The following is a 24,350-nucleotide window of genomic DNA, read 5'->3' as shown; positions in this document are numbered from 1 at the left end:
TTCGCTTTTTCAACAGATTTTTATACGGCATGACATTTTATTAAAGCTTACGAGTCGACGAAAAAAAAATTTATATGATTATTTACATAAATTACGAACAAATATACAAAACAATAATAAATATATAAGAAATAGATAAATTACCGTAGATTATAAAAAATGCCGTACGAATACTTTTCTAATACTTTTATGATATACGCGGACATGATTAGTTAGTTACTTTTTCGAAAACATTCACACTCGCCATTAAAACATTATTTTTGAAAGTTTTTTTTTTTTGAAGAAGCAACAGAAGAAGATACAAGGTGATGGCAGTTATTTGACGAAAAAAAAAATACCGTAAATTTTCATAGATAAAAAATGTAATTTGAATATTATTTTAGACTACAACAACAACTATCGCCGTTCGTCGTATTATGTGTGGTTAATTGACCTCATCGTGATACAGGATTTAGCAATATAATTGCCTTGTGGCTTTGGCTCTCGATTGTTAATTGAATTCATAAAATATACAATCTTGTGTATTTTTTATATTTTTATTTTTTTTTTCGGTAAAAGTAACAAAATATCTGTGTGAGTGACGAGCATATTTTATTACTTATTGTTGCTCGTTAGTTAATGAGTTAAAGAAATTTTTTTGAATAATTTTATAGCACCCACGAAATTATTTTATTTTTTTGTCTATTTGTGGCGCTCAATTAATGAAAGAAAAAAAGTCATAAACTAATCATTGCCTTTAAATAAAAAATTAAAATTATTTACCTTAAAAAAAATTAGAAAACGAGATTTTTTATAACTGAAGAAATAAAAAAATGACCAAACCCATTATTGGATTTATGTAAAAAAAAATCTCAGGTGTAATAAAAATTAAATTTATAAAAATCTATCATTATTATTGTGATGATAATAAATATACAACAAAAAAAAAAACTAAGAATATAGCCGTGAAAAAATCAGAAAAAATAAATAAATTACGATAGATAATAAAAATATTATTATTCGTTTCTTATTAAAAATACCAAATCACAATAATGATGGTGACTTAAAGTATAAAAGATGGTCATCTATTGCTGTTGTGGTATAGAAAATGAGCAATATGTAAATTATTTCTTTATAGATTTGATACTTTTTAAGAGTTTTGGCTTTTTTAATGGCATGACGTGTGATCGAAGGTCAATAACAGAAAAAACGTGGCAAGCAATTATAAGATTTATTTTTTTTTTACTTTTTTATGAAAAATTAATAAAACTAATTTATCTTAATTTTGACTCATTAGAGAATTTTCGAGCCTTTACAAATTATTGAAATATTACAAAAATATTTATAAGATTTTATTTTGTTTAATATTTTCATTTTTAATTGTAAAAAAAAAAATTTTTTTTTAAATAATTTTTTCTCATAAAAAAATTAAATGATTTTTTTTAAGAAAATAAATAAATAAGAAAAAAATTAGAAAAAATAAATAAATTAGAAAAAAAAACATTTTTATATAAAATTTAAATAATTTAATTAAATTTAATTAATAAATAAATTTAATTTAATAAAATTTAATTAATTTAAGTATCAATTTTAATATATTTATAAAGTTTTTTGACATATTAAATAATTTTTTGACATTTTAAATTATTTTTTGTTATAAACAAAAATTGTAAAAAATAAAATTTTTTTACATTTTGAAATTAAAATTTACAAAAAAAATTAAAATTTTAAATTTTTATTTTTTTTTTTATTTTTTTTTTAAATGCTAAATTCAAAAATTTATGAAAAAAATGATAAAATGTATTTTAAAAATTATTAAAAATTTTAAAAAATTATTCATTATTAAAATTTAAAATTTTTATTAATTTTTTTTTATTTTTAAAAATAAAATTATTATGATAAAAATAATTTATTTTTAAAAAATTATGAAAATTTTGAAAGAAAAAAAATATTTTTGCTCAAATAAAATTCCAAATACGATAAAATTGATTAAAAACCACATATGGTAAGAATCTCTGAATATTCGTTAGATATTTGACCCTCTTTGACAGACAAGACAATCCAAGCAATTACTCTCTACCTTTCGACGACGACGAAAAAAATGTTTGGTAGCATGATTCAGGCACACAACAACACAAAAAGTAATAAATAAATAAATAGAATGAAAAATTAGACGATAATGTGAGCGTAAACGAAATGACATGTAAATTATTATTATGGTTGAATAAGTTTATCACGCGATTAATAATGTGAATAATAACCAAAAGTAATTTATTTTTTTTTTTTTGTAAATTTTTGTTTGTAGTGAATTTCAACCTTCTTAAAATTAAAAACTTAAATTGATCATTTAATTTTTTTTTTCGGTATGCAGCAAAAAATTAAACAATTATTATCGTCAATTTAACAAACAATTGCTTAGAAAAGAGCTTGCGAGCATTAATCATTCAGTCTGTTTATTCTTGTTCGCTTACCGAAAATTTGACCTGAACCAAAGTTTTTTTTTTCGAATAATAACTCACATGAAAAGAGAGTCGCGAAATAATCTTACAACGTACGAAACTGTCTGTGGTTTTAATTTGAATTCTCGGAAGTTCATTTTATTGTAAAAATGAGAATTTATTAATTGAAACGTGAATTATTCGTTGCTTAGACGCTTTTTTTTTGTACATGTCTGAGTCATATCGCATCACTTTGATGCAGTTAAAAATATCGCGAGACAACATTGAAGGGAAATGATGCGAGCCAGACGGATTATTTGTAGCAGAAAAAGGTATAAAAAAAAAGTGAAGTGACCTTTAAAATAATTGTGAAAGTGACTTTTATGGAAGTTTGCAAGTATTTTCGTAACAAAAGTAACAATAGGATATAAATCATAGATACAAATCTAGTTAAAAGTGAAAATTAGATTTTAATTAGTAAGAATTACGTGAATAAAAAAATTACGTGTTAATGTAATTTTTATTAAAATATCCAAAAATACTTCAAAAAAATTGACTGAATTAAGGTTCATTCACTTTTTCACCTTTTTTGCTGTCTGTCTATCTATAAAAACTAGACAAACACAAGACTACCCTCTGTCAAGATCGTGACCTTTTTTCTCTACTGCTCATCACATCTCAATCTCTCGTCAAAAAAAAAAATATTTTTTAAAAATTCCCTTCATAAATTAACGATAAATGTACCTCCCGTATCCGAGTCTGTCGTCACTGCTTTACGCACCTTTTTGAAGCGTATAGACAACAAACAGGTTGAAAAATTAGTGATGATTTTCATTATTTGTTGTATTAATGAGCGATCTGTCATTCGTACTTAAGTAGATTGACGCTAAGAAGATTTGAAGAGGCGTTCATTCATCATTTTTTTTTTTAATTTTTCACTATGAGGCGCCATGCCACCCAAAAAAGTCGCAGTTTACTTTTTCAATTAAAAAACGAAGTAAAGTGAGCAATTGTCTTGATCAAACAAGCATGAAATTGTTCATTAGTATCGACACGCGTTCAAAAAGAGGTAAAAACTTCCTTTGGTTCATTTTTTTGTTCGTTAAAGTAAAAAAGTTAATATATCATTACTTAAACCTTCATTATTTTGAAACCGAGAAAAAAAAACCTTTTTTCTACATTAGTGAGCACTTAAAATAAATGAATTTTTATCTAACTGCTGCGCGATATAATAGCAGCGCAATAATTACTATGCTAATGTTTTGTTTTATTTACATTTTATGAGGGACATCATTTCGAGTTGTTGTTGTCCATTGTCGAATTTTAGACAACAATAATTACATACTTTCTCGGGCATGGAACGAACATTCTCTTCGCGCGTTTAGCTGAAAAATTGAATGGAATGGGAGAAGATCAATGTTGTAGTAATAATAAATGACTACTAACGTTCACTGTGAGCAATGTTGATCAACGGGGCGATCATCTCTCTCACCGAGGGAATTGTGTGTGTGGGTAATAAAGTTTTGTTCCATTTTGTTTTAAAATAATTTTTTCGGTTTTAATTTATTCATGTCCATTATTGTTATGCCGAAGCATTATTATTTTGTTTCTAGTTTTACTTGAAAAATTATTTACATAGGACAGATAATTATTTTTAATTTTATGGATTTTTATGTTATTACTTTTATTTTGGTTGTTTTTTGAAAATTGAATTAGCAATTGTCGTATACTAATTAGAATTTTTTAAAAATATTTTTGAATTAGCGTGAAATGTTAAATCTACAAAAAACTTTAAACTGTTGATAAAAGCTTATTAAAGTCACATTCAAGAAAAAACTTTTAAGATGCAGTATACTGAATATTTTCTGATTCTCGTTGCAATTTCTTACTTTTGTGCCATCTTAACTTTTTATATGCTTTAATATAGTATAACATAGCAGAATTTTTTTTTTGAATGATGAATTAAAATTATTTCCTTGTTCATTGAATCTTTACTTTGCAGTTTATAGTCTAAGTTTAGCTGAAATATTTGGTTTGTTCAAATGTGACAGCGACTTGTTCCTTTTTAGATGTCTGATATTTAGTTGCTTGGTAGTTCCTTTATATAATATATTAAAAATAGTCTTTGTCCAAACGCGAAAGGACAGGAACTTGTAAATTCTGTTGAAATTTTGTAGATTTTGGTACGTTTTTCTGGATTGTTCATTTGTCATAAGCAATCAACTTTGGATTGAGTAAGAACATTGTACTGTAACATTTTTTTGATGAATTATGGAGCTGCAGCTTTCATTATGAATATTTTGAGTGAAAACCCCTTATTAATTTCTCCTCTTTTCTTCTTTTAAAAAGAAAATAAAAAAAAATTAAATTGTTTTTTAGTATACAAATTAGAATGATTAAAAAATATTAAAAACTTACCATCCTTGTGAAACCTAAAAATAAAAAATATAAAAAATTTTTAAAATATCTGAAAATAAAAAAAAAAAAATAAAAATTGTTTTGAAGTTTTTAAGTATTCAAATTAGAAAAATCAAAAAACTTAAAAAATTAAAAACTTACCTTGAGAAAAAAATATTTCAATTTTCTGAAACGCCTGAAAATAAAAAAAAATTAAAAAAATTTCAACTCTTATGAACATCATCGAAACTAAACCCATCACCAAACGAAAACAATAAGGTAATTATTGCCAATAAAAAATTATTTTAAAATATTCCCTAAACAATTTCCTGACATAACAACAACAACAACTAAATAAAAACAATAAAACAAATAAAGGCATCGCGCAAAGTGAATTATTATACTCACCCGATTTTTATATATCAAAATAATGAGTAGGTGTATTGTCTAAATTCATCTCGCAGTCATATGTGAGTTGTTATAAAACAATACAAAAACACTTTTAGAGCACTTATTTCACAGTTACTTTTACTTGGACCCACAAAAAACAAAAAGAGCCATTTCATGCAACATTAATTTCCTTATCTTTTTCGTTATTAGTTGCCGCATCGTACTAACAAAAACCTACAACAATAAATTTCATTTGATATGTAAAAATATGGGAAAAGATGCAAATAAGATTCATTCACTTCACAGGAGAATTTCATGCATTTCTAATACTAAATTCTTTCGTTCAAAGAATTTGCTGCACTATGCAAAGAAATTGCAGAGGAAAATATCTTAAAAAGGATAAACTTGGTTACTTCAAGTTGTGTCCTAAATAAACATTTTATTTGTCTGCCATGTTGTTGCAGAAGATGCCAAAACTATATAGACGAGGCTACAGAGAAACATGTGTGGCAGGTTAATACGATTATTCCATTAGAACATGTTTTGATGGCAAACGACATAAAATTTAATGAGTTTAGCAAGTGTTTTGTTGTTTGTCTAACCATGATGGTTTTGCTGTAATTTGCGACTATTTACGGAAAAGGGAATTGAATTTTTAAATATTGCATAAAAGTCAAGTCCAGTAGGATTAACACAAATTACTCTCACAGCAGGATTACATTGTCTCGTCCTTTGAAACTCCTCAAAGCATCTCCTGTGACAAGAGAGAAATTATTTTATTTCTCGACAATTCATGTTCCATTATCGTCTCTTTTGTTCTTTTAAACCCAATTTAAACCAAATATTTTTACCTAAGCAGCTTGATTCTTCTTTTCTTGTACAACATTCAATCCCAGTCACATACATTTCGTATTTATTTTCTGACTTTTAAAGTCAGGACTCTTCTTTGCTAATGTTCCACGTACACACGTACCTCTGTGCTGTACGTGTATGAGGAGTATCTATACAGAATGTGTTAAAAAACAATTTATTTATCAAAGATTTTTTTTTAGATTTTACTTTAATTCACCTTCCATGTTATTATTCCAAAAGGCAAGAAGTGTATCAGAACAGTAAATGAGCAATAACGTATAAGAGACGACCCTTGTCAAATCATAAGTAGTTTTTACACAAGTGTCCGTGTTGTATGCACTCAAATGATTTTTATTTTATTATTTTATATACAACCAAGAAACAAAAATACCTGATTCTCGATTTATTTTTTGTACGAGCCATGTACTCTGTGTGAATGCAATCTTTTTCGTCTTCTTATGCCAGACAAAATTTTTCGATTTCCTAGAAATTTATTTACTTTTTTTTATTATATTAATTTTTTAACCGTACGTCGTTGTCCTGTATTTTTTTATATTATTTTAATGCAACAATGTCGTAATGTATCGCTTATTGTCCGATGTATGATGTGGAAATAATTTGATATGAAAAGTTTATCGTGCAAGAAGAATATCGAATTTTTTAACAACAAAAGATTCTCAATAAGTAACATTTATTTCATAGATGAAGTCATGGTAACATTTATTTTATAATAACAAAAAAAAAAAGTAAATGTAGAAATTTGACCCCTTGCCAAAATGAATTACAGCGATAAATCGGCAATAAATCCACAAATTTCTAACAAACTGCCTTTCTCCTAATTTTTTATTTTATTTTATTTATACGTGGCCATCAATTTATAAAAAAATGCCCAAAAAAATAACAAAAAAAAAAATAATAATAATAAAAATATATATAAAAAGTCATCTGCAATCATGATGATGGTGTTATTAGCGAACAACAAAATTTCATGCAAAACATATCGAATTAAAATTTTGATAAATAGATAAATTTATTCATATTATTTTATTTTTTTTATTATACATATATATTTTTTTTGAAAGGAACATATACAAACAAAATATATATATATGTATAATAATAATAATAAAAAGTAGGCAGATGAACGGTTACTTTTTTTTTATAAATTTTGCAAAACACAAAAAAAAAGTTTATAGATGATGAACACGTTAATATATTCCAAAAATCCATTAAAAAATAGTTTTAATTTCACGTAACCAACATTTTCATTTCCTTTATACTACTTAACATATATGTATAGTATAGTATATGTTTTGTAGTAAAAGTAGTAAATTTATAGGTTCAATTTACGTATTTTTTTCTTTTATTTTTGATTCCATTTTTGAAGAAAATAAAAGAAATATGAGAGACAAAAATTTAAACGGTTTCGTAAAAAAGTACATAAATTGACGATTAAAGTTTTTATCTATTTTTTCACATACATATATATGAAGCGGCATGATATTACCATTATTAAAATTTTAATGTTTAGTATACGGAAAAAATATCAAAAATAAGTAGAAAAAATAAGAGAGAATATAAAAAAAAATAAAATAAAAGAACGCCCATTATTTTTGATTATTTATGTCTTCTAATTACTGGATACCTATACAGCTATCGTGGAATTAAAATTAAAAAAAAGAGTATTTTTTTATATATATATTTTGTATCGATTTCAAAAATTAATGTTTTTTCTATTCAGTCCGTTTTGAATTAATTCTTGAAACTATTTTTATACAATTTAATGACATCGTTTTTTTTTTGGTATTCTTGATTCATTTACTTGAAAAGGTAATAAAAATTGTATTATTATAATGGACTCTTGTTTCTATAAAAGATTTGAGAAAGAAGAACAGGTTAAATATAATTTAGTTTAAATTATCATTTTTGTAAGAAGACTAATGTTTAAAATTTAAATATTTTGATTATTATTGAATTATTTGAGAAAATTGTTTTTTTAAATTTTATAAAAAAAAAATAATAATAAATTAGAACACAAAAAATCAGTAAACTGTGAAAATATCTATGTTTATATATTTTTATTATTATTGAACGAATCGTTAAATTTTTTATTAATAAAGCAGAAAAATCGAAGGTCAATCAAACAAAAATTTATAAAACACACAAAAAGAGATACAAAGGTGTTTCGGTCACCAAAAGTCATGTTTATCAAATTACGGGTGAACCATTATTATGTTATATATTTTATATATAATTTATTTCTCAGTGTGTGTGTCTTTAAAATATTTTGTGTTAAAAATTGTGCAAAAATAACTTTTTATTTTTTTGAACGATTATAAACTTTTTTTTATTTTGTATTATTTATTCAAATGATGATTTGGAAGATGATAAACCAGTTATTTTAATCATTATTCATTAAATATCGCGCTACACAAATACAACCTTATGGATGGTAATTTTTTATTATTATTGTATTATAATAATAAGCGACAAAAATTTGCCAGACTGGAATTAGAAATCGCTTATAAATAATCAAAAGATATCTTTTTTTACACACACTTGGAGTTTTTTCTCTAATTTCTGCAAAAATATCGGTTTATTTTACGTAATTTATAAATTTTTATTTTTTTTTTGTATTTTTGGATTATATGGTACATGGACCATTCATTAATGATCATTAATTTTTGGTTGATTTGAATTCATTAAATATCGAGCCATTAATGAGACACACTTGAAAAAAGAAACTGCGCGATCAGTTTTGCGTTAATACATAAAAATATACAAAAAAAAGAAGAAGTGAGCGGATTTGAACATATTTTTCATTATAATTTTATTATATTTTTTTTAACAAAAATTTAAGCTTTGTTCATTTAGAGACGTCGTGTATAAATGTTGTCATAACATGCGAGCGTTTTTTAACTGTCTTGTAATATTTTTTGTTTTAAGGGCATTTAACATAAAGTCGGTTACTTGATCCTTTTATTGCATTGAAGATAAGGAAATGGATGTTTACTTTGATGTCTATTTGCCATTTTTTAGGATATTTTAGAGTGCACTTGAAATAAAAAAAAATTGAAAAAAAAATCTTGTAGGTAATGTTGAAAATAAATATCACAAGTCATCGTTCGGTTTGCCCTTTTTATCCTAAAAAATATTTTTTTTGTTTAATTTTTTGTAACTAGAACATGTAGGAGATGCAATTAAATCATGGCGTACGTGTACTGACATATATTTTATGGTTTCAAAAGATGTTTTTGGAAGAAGAAAAATTTTGCGCCTATTTGGTTGGTGTCTGTCTGTGAAAAAAAAATTCAGGAATAAAAATTTTAATGAGCAAAAATTAATTTTTAAACATGGATTAAAAGGAAAAAATTCTAAAAAAATATTTAAAAAAAGAAAAAAATTAGTATAAAAAAAAATTAAATTAAAATTTAAAAAAAATATTAAAAATTAATAATACTAAATTATTTAAAATAAATGAAAATATAAAAAAAAACTATTTATTATTTTGTAGAAATAATAATAATAAAAAAAAATAAATTAATTTAATTAATAATTTTATAAATATTAAAATATAAAAAATTAAAAAACATTAAACAATAATAAATAATTTAACAAATATCAAAATATTTTAAATATTAAAATTAATTTTAAAAAATTTAAAAAAATACTTACTATAAAAAAAACATAATTGAATTTTATGTGTAATTTTCTAAAAATAATATTGATGAGAATCAAAAATAAGTTCGAAATTAGGAATGATAAAATTGAAAAAAAAAAAAATTAAAAATAAAATAAAAAAGAAAAGAAAAAATTATTTTAAAAAAAAAAAATATAAAAAAATAAAATAAAAACTAATCAAAAATAAAAATAATTATGAAATATTAAAAAATAAAAATAATAAAAAATAATGAAAATTTTAAAAATATTATTCATAAAAATTTATTAATTATAAATTATTATGAAGAAATATTTTGAATGCAAAATAAAACAAAATTATAAAAATATTAAAAATAAATAAAAAAAACTATCAAAATTAAAAAAAAAATAACAGTAATTTTTTATTTAAATTTTTCTTATTTTATTTTTTTAATTTTAAAATTTTAAAATATATTAATTTTGAATTTTTAAGAAATATTTTAAACAAAGAAATAAAACGCGCTCTCATCTTTATTTTTTTTCTACAAAATTAAAAAAAATCTTACAATAATCTTTTTCACATATCCCCGAAAAAATACATTTAATGATAATTTTTGTTCCTTTTTAATGTGAATCCTGCATTTAAGATGCATGTACGCTCACACATAAGAAAAAAAAGTTAAAATAAATACGTGAACATTAAATAAATGAACAACTTACTAACTTTTTTAGTACCTGATGATCCTTTTTTTTCTTGTCGTACGTACAGTAAATTACAAGAACAACAAAACACGAGAAAAAGGACATGTTGCACTTGCTTTTATTGCATTCGACGTACATAGATTTAACTTGAAGCGTCTCTCGTAGATGAAATGAGACAAGAATAAAATAATAATAACAATAATGGAGAAAAAAGATTTGATTTCAAGATATCCTTTTAAATATTTTGTGTGAGACATGTCCTCGAATAAATTTACTGAAAATAAATTCAAGCAACGAGAGAAAGGCAGGCGTTACAAATGGTTAATTTTTTTTTGTCAAAGTGTATGAAAAAAAAAATCTGATCGTTGTAAAGAATAATTTATTTTTTTTTTATTTATTTAATAAAAAAATAAATCGTTTTAAATCATTTTTCATTTCTTATCGTTGCAGGAATCATCACCAACTCTTACCCTTATCTCATCAAAGGTAAAGTATTTTTTTTTATTATTAAAATTTTTTTGATCATTTTAGTGAATGTCAATTGTGAAGTGCGATTTCTCCGAAAAAAAGACATTTTTCAGTATTTCTCATAATTATCAAAAGCAGCTGACACTAAATCGTATTAAATATTCCAATTTTTCGCCACAAGCTGAATTTTTTTTTGTATCAACGCATTACATCGTTACTTTGTCTTTAAAAATACTTTCAATGACTTGTAGGTAATTTGTCGTATTTTTACATCTTCTCTCTTCGTTACGATTTCTCTCTAACAACCTAACATACGTTCAACGACAAATGATTAGTCGCCCAACAAAAACTAAAATTTATTATTGTACTTTTTTTATGAAAAACAATTTCGGTGTCATAAATTAAGTAAACGGCAGATGCATCATCTATCGGGTTAAATTACGAAACGAAAAAAAAACTATTAAAAAATTGTAAAAAAATGTAATTTTAACTCCGTCTTTTGAAAATTCTGACGTCATTTTAATTCACGTCAATTTTTGAATTGCATTCCCGGAGAATGTTGACTCATGCGATTGATAAAGAGAAAAAAATCCTTGCGCATTACAAACAAACTTCAGGCATTTCCGTACGAGATGAATAAATCTTGCATTTTCCTCTTTGTTCCATTCGTCTTGTTAAGTTACTTGGGCAGTTTACAGGGAGAAGGTAGCAAAAGTTGATGATGTAACAAGCAACCGAGAGACGATTATCGGTGTTTGTAACACAAATTCTTGTAATACTTTTGAATGGTTTGTGAGGAAGAAGAAGAGAAAAAGAGTTGAGAAAGATGCATTTTGGGTACTAATGGGAAGCACATGACAAACACGTTGAAAGGAACGAATTGTAAGGTAGTAGATAGGAACAAATTTTAAGAAAATTTTGCGATTTTTTTTTTATAACGAAATTTATTAAAATTAAATAATAATTAATTTAATGATAAATAATTAAATTCAATTAAATATTTAAGAAAAAATAATAAAAATTAATTTAAAAAATAAATACAAATTATTAATAAAAATTATTAATTTAATACCTAATTAATAAAATTTAAAAATAAAAAATTAAATTAAAAAAAAAATAATTTAATTATAATTGAATAATAAAAAAAATTTATTAAATTTAATTAAATAGAAATTAATTCTTGTTAAAAATTATTTTTGTTAATTCTTATTTTATTTCGTAATTAATTCAAAATTACATTTATTTAAAAATTTTATTTAGATCTAAAAACTTTGGAAAATCAAAATTTTATAAACAATTTTTGAAAAAATTAGAAAATAAATTATTAAAATAAAAAAAATAAAAGTTAAATAACAAAGTTAAAACTTTTAACAAAAATTACAAACATTTATTAAAAATATAATTTTTAAAATTTTAAACTGAAAATTTTTTTCTGAAAATTTTTTTTTCTGAAAATCTCATTAAATGGTTTTTGACAACCTTATTTTCAAAGAATTTTAATTTTTTAAAAAATAATTTCTTAACAAAATTGAACCAAAAATTTTGATTTTAATAAAATTAATCTTATTTTTATAATTAAAATTATTTATATTATTTTTTTTAATTATTAATTATTTTTATTATTTAATATATTTTTAATTTTATTTTATTTATTAAAAAAATGTGAAAAAAATATAATTTTGTAAGAAATTTTTGACAATTAAAATTTGACAGCTGTCAAAGACTTTTTGATAAAATTTCAATATTTGAACAATTTTTCGCAATTTTAGACTTTTAAATTTTTATTTTCTTTAAAAATGTAAAAAATTATTCCTAAAATTGTGCAAAAATTGTAATTTAATAAAAGTAATTTGACAGCTGTCAAAATTTTATCAGTCAAAAATTTTTGAAATATTTTTTACCCAATGCACATTTCACTTTAAAAAAAAATTTTTTTATCAAGAAAAAATGTTCCTCTCTCTAAATAAACTTTTCTTGTAAACAAACCAACAACGAAAGGCACGACGAAAGGAAACTCCAAAAGATTACACAAATACACGTCATCATCGTGCCTCGTTGCCGGAGCAGCAAACGATGTAATTGGTGTGTAATGAGTCATAAATTGCACTTGATGCTCGTCATTCACTTTATTCACCAAACCAAAAAGGGAATTAAATTTCGGTGCTCAACGTCACGGGCGTAATGAGAGTAAATTAACGTCAATATTTCTCGTGTGTGTGTGTGTTTTAACATGTCGTCATGTAATGAAATAATAATAAAAGCAAAGAACGAAAAAAAAAATCAGAATAAACAATGTGTGGCACGTGGATGACTTGATATGTGCCGCGTGGTGTTTTTGGTACGACGACGACGACGACGACTGATATGCTAATTTATCTCTTTTTTCACGTACATGGATCGGATATGATATGAGACACTCAACAGCAGCGTCAACACATCATATCAATCTGTCACAGCTGCTACTGTGCGTTTTTTGCCTCTCGTTGCCTCGCAAGACGAAATTGCTTGCATTTACGAACAAATTGAATTGTGTAATAAATAATAAAATTAAAATATTGACGAGATGACGTGCAATCAAGACAGATGTGCCTCGAAGAATTGCAACGTCAATCGAATTATTTTGACAGAAATTAATGAAAGACAATTAAACTATTTTGTCTCTTTTCCATTAAAAATGCATCTAAAAATTCTTTAAAAAATAACACGGTAACAACATTAATTATTTTTTTTTGTCTTAACATTAAATTAATTTCTTCATTTGTTAAAAAAAAATAAAACACGACTACCTAAGTCAGTTAATTAAAAAAAAAAGAAAAACAGAAAATTTAAATTTTTAATTGAGGTCCAAAGTAACATACGGCGTCTTGTGTGATATGATCTTATTTTTTGTCTTTTTTTCTTTCTTTTGTTAAATCATGCGTTTGAATTTCTAGTTTTTGGGTAAAAATGTTCCATTTAGGAAAGTATATAAAAAATAAGAATAAATTAAAATAATTTTAGAAAAAAAGAAAAGAGAAAGAATAATGATACAAAATGAAAGAGTTTTAACAAAAAAAGTGTTTGTTTGTTTTGATAGAAGATTTTTTTTAAAATGGAATTAAGGAAATGTTCAATTATTCGGCTTGTGACACGTTTTAATGCTTATTATTTTTTTTTGTTCAATTTTTTAAATGGAATTAAGGAAATGTTCAATTATTTGGATTGTGACACGTTTTAATGCTTATTTTTTTGTTCAAAGTTAATGAAATTTGACAAAAGAAAGAGTTAAAAAGATTTTTTTAAAGTAAATATTTGTTTAAAAAAAAAAATAAAATGTATAAAATTTGAAAATTTTTAAAATAAGAAAAATTTTTTTAAATAAAAAAATTTTTTTAAAAATAAAAAAATAAAAATTAAAATATTTAAATAAATATTAAAAATATTAATAAAATTAATTTAATAAATTTTTATTCTAAAATTCATTAATTTTTAAAATATTTAAATGAATTTAATTAATTTTCCAAAAAAATTAATAAATTATTTAAAAAAATAAAATAAATTAAAAATAAATTAAAAATAATAAAATAAATAATTTTTTTTTAAATATTAAATTAATGAAGCTTTTAATATTGAATTTTTAAAATTAGTCAAAAATTTTTTACGTTTGAAATAAAATCAAATTGAATATAAAAATTAAATCAAGAAAAAAAAATAAATTAAATAATAAATTTATTTATAAATAATTTATAAATTTCAAATAAGTTCAAAAAATTTTTGAAAATAATTTTATTATTTTATCTTTTATTTTTTTATTATTTATGTTTTTTTATTTAAGAAAATTAAATCGAGTGTAAAAAATTAATTACCTTTTTAAGTTTAGTTTTAATTAAATTAAATTTTATTTATTTAAAAATTTAAGCATAAAATTCATGATTTTTTTATCAAAATAAATTTTGAAAATTTTAAGTAGGTACTTAAAAGTTACAAATTAAAATTTTAATAAATCCAATAAATAAAAATAAAAAGCTTTTAAATTAAAATAAATAGTAAATATACCTTAAAATACGCGAAATTCACAAACTTTTCCATTTACATGTTATTATAACTCACATATTTCTCATATCATCAAAATTCACTCAGAAAACAAACTTTTTGTTTTTGTTCCTTGACTGAAAAATGAAAATAAATATGTTGCATTTCCTTTCATCGAAACTCATTCCTAATTACTTTTTCCTCACACTTTATTAACAAATCGCTGCACATTTTAATTACTTTTTGCTCTGAACTTTTGAACTTTTTTTTTTTTATTAAAATTCAAACCTTTTCATGAAAAAAAAAATTAAAAGAAAAAAATTACATCATCCGTCATGAAGAATAAAAACTGAAACAACAACACCGATGTTTATTTCTTGTTCATCTCATCTTCTTCTGTAATGTCTTTCAACTAAAAAAAAAAAAAATCGTAAATATCTAACAATAATACACACAGAAAAAAAATGTCACAAAAATTGTATTTACAGTTAAAAAAAAATATAAAAATAATATTAAAAAAATTATCTGTGGGTGTACTTTATTATTAAACTTTGAATTTAGTTCACTTCCAACTACGAAAAATAATAAAAATTTCGTCGAATTGAAAAAAACACAAAAAATTATCTTAACGGAAAATCTTGTCTCACCAATAAAGTTCTCATCGAAAAATGTTAAATTTTTATTATTCCTTGAATTGAGTTGCATTGCGTGCAAGTATTTTCCTTAAAAAAAAGGCGAAAAAGGAGAAAAAATGTACCGTTGCAATAATTTCATACAATTTTTGCGAATCATGTTATTTGCATGTTTGTTCGGCATAATTGGAAGGTTCATTTTTTTTCGTCTACGAACGAGGCATGAAAGAATTCTCATTATTCCTTCTTTTGTTTCTAACATGAGCTCATCGATAAGAAGACGACGATCACATATGCTACTGCTGCTCGATTCCGTGAATTCCGCTGATTGGTTCGGCGATGTTTAGAGAGAAATACATTTTTAAATAAAAGGTGCAATGCAAAAATTGGGGCAATTCTATTGATTCTTCGCTTATATTTTTTTTTCTTCGTATATATAATTATTTTATCGGATGGATTGATTCATGAAACAAAATTTATTGCGACGACCAAGTTTTTTTTTTTTTTTTTGGCAGAAGACATGCATAAAAGGCGGGCGCAGACAATTATTATCGAGAATTGCTTCAAGCTGAAGTAACGGTAAATTTTTTCGTTTTCGCTTGTTATTTATTCTTCGTCGACGTCGCGTCCGTTTGTTTTCTTTCATTCCCCATTTAGGCTTAGAGAACGTCAGACAATTGTTTAGAACAGAAAAAAAACCGAAGCAACGCCAAAAAATGTGCAACATATTGTTGGTTTGTACCTTTTCAAGGATCTTTAGAGGCGTGTCGCGTACCTATTTTGTTGTATTTATTTTTTAATATTATTCGATAACGTAACTCATTTATTTAATGAAATATCAAGGCACTAACGGCGAATTAATTTTTTTCACAATTTAAATTTTTTTATTGAAAAGATCGCCGTCACTGCAAAAATTTAAACCTTTTTTTGTAGAATTTTGCGTGCATTGTCGGACATTTTAGTAATGAAACAAATATAATAATAATATCAAATTATAGCAACAACACACGACGCGAAAGGAGAAGAGAACAAGAAATTAGTCTAGCAGCAAAAAAAAAAACACGGGGCGCAAGAATATTATTTAGGCATAATGTTGATTAGCATTTTATTATTAATATTATTATTTTATTTGTAAAGCGGCATGTTGTGTCAGTCATGGTAGACCAGCATTAAAAAGGCTGCTAGTTTGCATTTGTTCTTGTAGTTTTGGTTAAAAAAAGGTGCACTTTTATGTTAGATACTGGATGATAATGGTTGTGCAGTTATTGTTTGAATTTTAATTTTTGCATTTTTTTACATGATAAAAAAATTATGTGTGACATGAAATTTTATAAAAAAATAATAAATTATTAAAAAAATGTAAAAATATTTATTTCTTTTTTTTGACAAAAAATTTAGTTAAAAACAAATATTTTTTTAGCATTCTATAAAAGTTTGAAATTAAATTTATTTTTATTTAAATTAAAATAATTAATTTTTTATTTTATTTTATTTTTAATTTTTATTTTCAAAATTGAAATTTAAAAATAAAAAAAAATATTTTAATAAATTTATACCTTTAAATTTAGTTTAAATTCTTTTGATTGATTTTTAAAATTTAAAGAAATTTTTTATTTCATTTCAAAAAAAATTATATGAAAAATAATTAAAAAAATTTTAAAAATTAAAAAAAAATAAGTTTTTTTTGTTTAACAAAATTTACTAAAAAAGTAACAAAAGAGAAAATAATAAAAAATTAAATAAATAATAAAAAAATATGCAGTAAGAACTTAAATTTAAATAAAAATATTTTATAAAAATTTAAAAAAAAATCGAACTTAAAAATTAATTAATTAATTAATTTAAATTTTCTTAAATGTTTTTTAATCAAATTTTGATGTTAATTATTAAAATAGTTTAAAATAAAAATAATCATTAAGGTTTTAAAAAATTTTTTTAATAATCATTTTTTAAAATTATTAAAATTTTATTACTTGAAACTTAAAAAAAATAATTAATGAAAAATTTTAAGGAATTCTTCAATTATTATTTTAAAAATAATTTTAATTCAATATAATACAGGATTAATTTTTATGAGAAATAAAATAGAAAATTAAGATATTTTTATTTAAAATTAAAAAAATTAATATTAAAAAATTAAAATTTATTTTAAGCATTTTTTAATTTTTTTTTAATATTCATCAAACTCTAATTCAGCGAAAATCCAAATTCAGCTCTTATTATCCCCAAAAAACAAAAAAGTACATTAGTAATCCACAAAAACATTAATGTTCTGTAAAAATTGCAACAACAGTCGCTAAATAAATATTTAAGCGAAACAAGACAAAAAAAAATAGGACAGATGCAAAATTCTAAAATTTTTTCTTGCACCGTTCAATTTTCTTTTTTATTGTCTAGACTTGTCTTATGTTCCCGTCTTCGTCTTAAAATTAAAACAAAAAAAAAAATAATAATTTGGTGCATGTTTTTGATCCACGAAAAACGAACGGTAAACTCTTTTCTGCGCCTTTGTAATCAAAATTGCTTACAAGCACGAAACGTTGAAGAGAAAAGCTTAATTTATCCTTGACATTGAACTTGTTTCGCTTGCACTTTTTTTTCTCTCTCGTCGTTTATGTTCTTCGTTGTATGTCCCACAGGCATCATCGAGTCATCCAATTCCGAGAAGGACCTTAATCGTCAATGTTCATGTCTGTTTAATGCATTTCATTTAACGATTTAGCGCGATGTGCGGTGCGTTTGTGCAGATACATGTACGGAAAGACAAAATGGATTTTTAATAAAATTTCGAGTGAGCAATGAATGCAAGAAACAATAAAATTTAAGAAGAAAAAAACAAGAAAAGTAATAAAAAAAACGAAGAGTGCGAAGGGAAAATGCATAAAATGTACCAAAAACTTTGTTGTTTGCATTGCTTTTTAACGCCGGAAATAATTATCGCATATTTTTTGGTGTTCAGCACATTTTTCGATCGTTTCTTATTTTTTTTTCTTCTATTACTGATTTAATAAGAAATTTCACTTTCTCATCAATTGATGATCAACGAAAATTTCCCACAGTGTCAATTGAGTAATAATTATTATTATTATTACGTTGACGATGATGACCAACGGCAAAGTTGTTATTGCAATGACATTGAAAACAAATTTTTGTTCGTACACAGGACGCCCGCCGGCTAATAAACAATAATAATTTTCGAACATACGAGCAATAAATAGCTTAAAAGTATTTTAATCACATGTCACGATCACACGCGACTTCCTCGTCATACAAACAGCGAGCCAGACAATTGTTAGACAGACACTTTTTGGGTATTCAATTAGCAGCGCGCATTTGTTGTAGAATCTAATAATTTTTATGATGTCAGAAAATTGCAACGAACATGTTTTTTTTTCATTGTAAAAAATTTACGTTTTGCAATTTGAAAAAAATTGCGAATTTATTTTTAGTATAGGACCCGTAAACTTGGTTCTACCCTTCGATTGTTTATAAAAAAATCTTCAAATAAATGCATCAAGCAGAATTTGAGTTATGAAATGTCTAAATTTGAATTGATTTTCAGGTTCAATTTTATATCAGCTTTTTAAGTTTTTCAATTCTTGTAGCTTTTCAAGATCCATGAATAGATATTAAGTATGTATCTGTGTTAGTTTTCATTGGTAGATCAACAAATGTGACGAAAATGAAGTTCCTTCACTTTTACACACTTTTTTGCCTCAAATTAGGAAGAAGCGATAGCATCAAGGTACAAAAGTTTTTAAATTTAATGGAGTTTTCTCAATCAGCAACTGCAATTTGGATTAGTTTTAACTCAGTGAAATTCATCGTAAAATTTAATCGTCTTTAGTCAAAATTAATAATTTCATTACTTTCAGTTCATCCTTTTCGCTATTTGACGAGCTTAATGAATCATATTTCGTCTTCTACTGCCATGGATGGAAAGTTGACTTCTCTTGTCTTGTCGTATTGATAAAAGTGAGCTCCTCTAAAAAATGTTATGGAGACGACATAAATGTCATATAATAAGTTGAACTTCCATGTGCAGAAAATTTCTTCTTTGACTTCTTTGGTTTTTAATTTTAATGAAACTCTAGTTTTTGGTACGGTTCATCCAATCCATCCATTTTTGAAGGAGAAGCCTTTAAAATTATTTCTTCCAGCTCAAAGATATCCTTAATTGAATTTTTGATAAAATCTTCTTCTGATTTTCTGAAAAAAAAGTTTCATTATAAAAATTATACTTTTTTCTTATACTTACCATGTCTCATTGAAATCCCTCATGGCGAAACAGGAATTTTTCACAGTAGTCCCTTGTTTGTTATGAAATCACTCTTGCTCTCTCCCATTCTCTTACGTAACAAAAATTTGCCCTTTATTCGTCTTATCCCATAAAAACTGCTAAAAAGAACTGCGCAAAAATGCATTTAACGATGGATAATGTTCCATATCAACAACAAACAACAACAAATAACGAAAAATGCAACAGCATCCAGGATGCAAAGTAATTCAATTCAAGGAATTAAATTTTTATATATTTTTAAAAGCGAATGACTCGGTAAGAAAAGAGGAAGAAGAAACACAGAACGAGAACAAGAAATAAAAGTAATAATAAACATCGCGGTCGGCACAGATTCGCGTCATTGTTAACGAGCGAGATGTACGAAGAGAATAAAAAGTGTTGCAAAACGAAAGTGAAGTATACAAAATATTTGGCAAGACAAAAATTCTTTCAAATAATAATCTGTTGACCTTGACGATTTTTCACCGATTCTCGCTGCTTTACTCGTTATTTGCTTGTTTATTTGTAAGTTATCAGCTTATATTACTGACATTCCTCTCGATATTTTTTTTTATTTCTCGGTTCTTCGCGTCGTCTCGATTTTTTTTTTGTGAATTAATGCACTTTTTACATGCAAATTAAATTAACAAAAATATTTAAATTGCTACCATGAGTCACTTCCATGGAGTTGTTTCATATCATTATTGAAGCACTTTGTCAGAAACTCAAGTGAAGCAAAAAAAAATCTTAATTAACCGTCTTGATCATTTTATCTTTCATTTTCATTTAATATGATTTTTTTTCGGTAGGCATGATCTACACCTTACTTCTCAACAAATCTTCTAAAAATAATTTAAATGTAGAAAAAAAATTAAATCCGGTAATCGTTGTTTCCATACGGACGATGTTGTGTGTGATTATATTTCGTAATTGATTCTTCTAGTTTAATCATAAATGTCAGTCTTTTGGGGAATCTCTTAGATGTGTGACAAGACATGCGGAACATACGGAATCGTATCTACATAAATAACAGGCGAGTACACGTGCTAGATGATTTTTTTCTCTTCTTTACGCATTTGTGAAATGAAGAGTTTTAATTGAAATATTACTTTGTTTTGATTTTTTATTTATTTTTGTATTCATAGAGAGTAGAGTGATGTACTTGTAGTGCACATTTGAAAGATATTAGGCAGTTGCTGCTTTTCAAAAAAATTCTTTAAATAAAAAAAAAAGCTGGAAAAACAAGAAATATTTCCATTATGACAAGATACAAAATTAGCTAATTAAATTTCATATTCAGCATTTATTCAGCAAATTTTAAATAAAATATTTTTTATCTAATTTTAAAATTTTTTGCTCTGAAAAATTCAGAAAATTTTTTATGTTAAGCGAATTTCATATTCAGCAAATTTTTCATAAAATATTTTTTATCTAATTTTAAATAAAACTCTTAATAAGCAATATTAATGCAAATTTTTGAAAAATTCATCAAATTTTTAAAAAATTCGACGAATATTTTTTCACTTAAAATAAAAACGAAATTTTGCTAATTTTTATTCAGCAAATTTTACATTCAGCAAATTTTATACTCAGCAACATCTCAATTATTTTAACGAATTTCGAAAAGTATATTTTTTATTAATTTATTCTTATTAAGCATTTATTCATCAATTTTAAAAAAAGATATTTTTTTTATCTAATTTTATATTAAGCTCTCAGAAAACGAATAATTCAGCAACTGCAAAGATCTACAAAATTTTCGACAAATTTTTTTTTAGTTAAAATAAATACAAAATTTTGTCAATTTTTATTCAGCAAATTTTATATTCAGCAAATTTCTTATGCAATGTTTTTTAAGTCACTATAAATTCAGCTGTCAATTGCAATATTTTTGAACAATTTAATTCAGCAAATTTTATACTCAGCAACATCTCAATGATTTTAAAAAATTTCGAAAATTATATTTTTAATTAATTTATTCTTATTCAGCTAATTTCATATTCAGCAAATTTCTTATATATTTTTTTTTTTAAATTTTAAATTCAACTGTCAAATTTTAAATTCAGCATTTATTCAGCAAATTTCAAAATTTTATTTTGAATATTTAAAAATTCAATCTTAAACAGTTTTTATGTGAAGAAATTTAATGAAAATTTTGCTTGAACTAAAAAAAATAAAATTTTTAATTAAATTAAATAAAAATAAATTTCAAAAATCTAATAGCTCCTACCTATTACGCACAACTGTTAATAAAATTCGTGCGTGACACACTTCGTATTGAGAATCAAAAATATTGTTATTATGATCCATACGGCACTTTGCCTACAAGTAGTAGATAAATATATCAGAAAATGAAACAAATAATATAAAAGAAATTTTTATTTTAATTTTTTTTTCATCTTCACTTAAAAATAAATATCCAAATATCAAAAACATCGCGCTTAATGCACATAAAAATTGTCTCTTTTATTATTAGCTGCTCTTATGTGTGTGTGTTTGTGCCCGAAAAAAAAACATGAAATTTTTATTTAGAAAAATAAAATCATGATTTATTGGTACATGAAGTGAAAAACGTGTAATTTATACGACCAATGTACAAAAAAAAAATCAAAAAATGACGAAAAAGTTACTTATCAAGAAAATAATACTTTTTCTCTCTTGTAAGTTTTTTTTAAGCATATCACGTGGAAGCAAAAAGCACATGCGATGCAATTACATGTGAAACGGCGGAATTTTTATTAAGCCGCTGAACATGCATCGAGATTAGAAATATAAAAAAAAATGTTTAGTCATAAATCAGATTTTTTGTCAAACAAATTTAGACACGTTATGATAGCGCTTAATGATGCTCATAACGAGTCAAAATGATAAATTTTGAATGAAATGTGGGGGAAAAGTGCATTTCTTGTCCATCAAATCCGAATTTTGTCATGAAATGTGCGATTTTTCGTTAGAACAATGCATGACGCACGAAATTTTCGGCACACAGGAAATGATTTTAATTAGTTTTAATGTGTATTTATTGCTAGAGACACTCGCAAAACGCAAATTTGTGCGATTGGAATCGGACTTGGGCCGATCCTACATATCAGCAGCAAAACAGTACTTTAATTCATGTGCAGAATGTTTAATCACCCACGATATCATACGGCATGGAGACACAATACTGACACTGTTTTCGCGGCGGCGGCCCATGCATGCAGTTTTTTTCGGTTGTTTGTTGTTGTACGACATTTATTCTCGCCGTATTTAATATTTATAACATATAAAAGAGGAATAAAATGAAATGAACAAAAATATTGTTATTAAAATAAACAGACATGGCACAGACATGTTTCTAACGAAAACGAAAATTTCAAGGTCACGCAATTTTTTTTACGAATCCTGTTGAAGTTTTATTTTATTTTTTTTTTATTTCTTCAAAAAAGCAATAAAACTTGCATTTGAAATTATTTTCGGCTTAATTTTCATTTTAAGAAAGTAACATTGTCGCCATTTTTTAACGATTTCATTGAAATTTAAAAAAAATGCATAAAAATACAAGAAAAATAATAAAATAAAAATATAATTTAAACTTCAAAAAATTATATTTAACTCTAAAACGCATCAAGTGTGCACAGCGCAAAAAAAATTATATATCTCCAAAAAAGTACGACTGAATTCCAGGAATTACGGTCGCAAAATTGTTGTTTAATAAATTCAAAATGATCTTTTTGCACATTGCTAAAACGACTTTTTTCGTCGTTGTTCTTGTATGCGCAAAGAATAGGCAGTAAATACTAATAATAACACATATAACTAACAAAGTTGCTTCGTTTTTTGTTTTATTTTAGAATTTTTAGTTGAAATAAAAATATAATCGTTTAAGATAATAAATGAAAAAAAAAATAAAATAAAATGAATGAAATGGAAGAAAATAAAATAAAATAGCAAGCCGTATTTTAAATGAATGAATTTTTAAGGAATATTTGTGAGTTTTTAAGAAAAATATTTTGCTTTAAAAAATTTAAAAAAATATTATGAAAAAATAATTTAAAAAAATTATTAAAATAAAATAATTTAAAAAAAATTAATAAATTTATTAAAATATAAAAAAAATTATTTAAAATTAATTATAAGGTGATATAAAAATTTTTTAAAATTATAAATTCAATTTTTATATTAAAATTTATTTTATTAATTTAATAAAATTTTCAATTTAATTTAATTTAATATTTTTTTATTTTTTTAATTAATTAAAATTTAAAAAAAATTAATTAATTTAATCAAATTTTAATTATTATTTTTTTATTTTTTCATGAAAAAGTTTATAAATTTTGTTGATATTTTATATTTAATCCTCAAAATTGTGAAATATTTATTTTAAAAGTTTATAATTTATTTTTTTTAATTGATTTTTTTTAAAGAAAATTTTAAAATTAAAAAAAATTCAAATAATTATTTTTTATTTTTAATTAATTTAAATATTTTTAATTTTTTTTTCGCAATAATATTTAATAAAAATTTTCGGTTGAAAAAAATACATTTTCAGTGAATTTTATTTTAAAGCAATTTCAGTTACAA

At 23.7% G+C, this 24,350-nt stretch overlaps 1 protein-coding gene across 1 annotated transcript in view; it reads left to right on the top strand.

Annotated features, from left to right (window-relative positions):
- The window catches only part of LOC134828339 (voltage-dependent L-type calcium channel subunit beta-1), a 53,664-nt gene that overhangs the window by 5,767 nt on the left and 23,547 nt on the right, over positions 1–24,350 (top strand). Inside the window, exon 2 of the mRNA XM_063841272.1 lies at positions 10,848–10,883. Within this exon, the coding sequence (XP_063697342.1) occupies positions 10,848–10,883 (36 nt within the window). The remainder of the gene's footprint in view (positions 1–10,847; positions 10,884–24,350) is intronic.

This window comes from Culicoides brevitarsis, chromosome 2 (genome assembly GCF_036172545.1).
Source record: "Culicoides brevitarsis isolate CSIRO-B50_1 chromosome 2, AGI_CSIRO_Cbre_v1, whole genome shotgun sequence".
NCBI lineage: Eukaryota > Metazoa > Arthropoda > Insecta > Diptera > Ceratopogonidae > Culicoides > Culicoides brevitarsis.
Note: the sequence above shows the minus strand (reverse complement) of the source record. Positions and strands in the feature narration are given on the sequence as shown.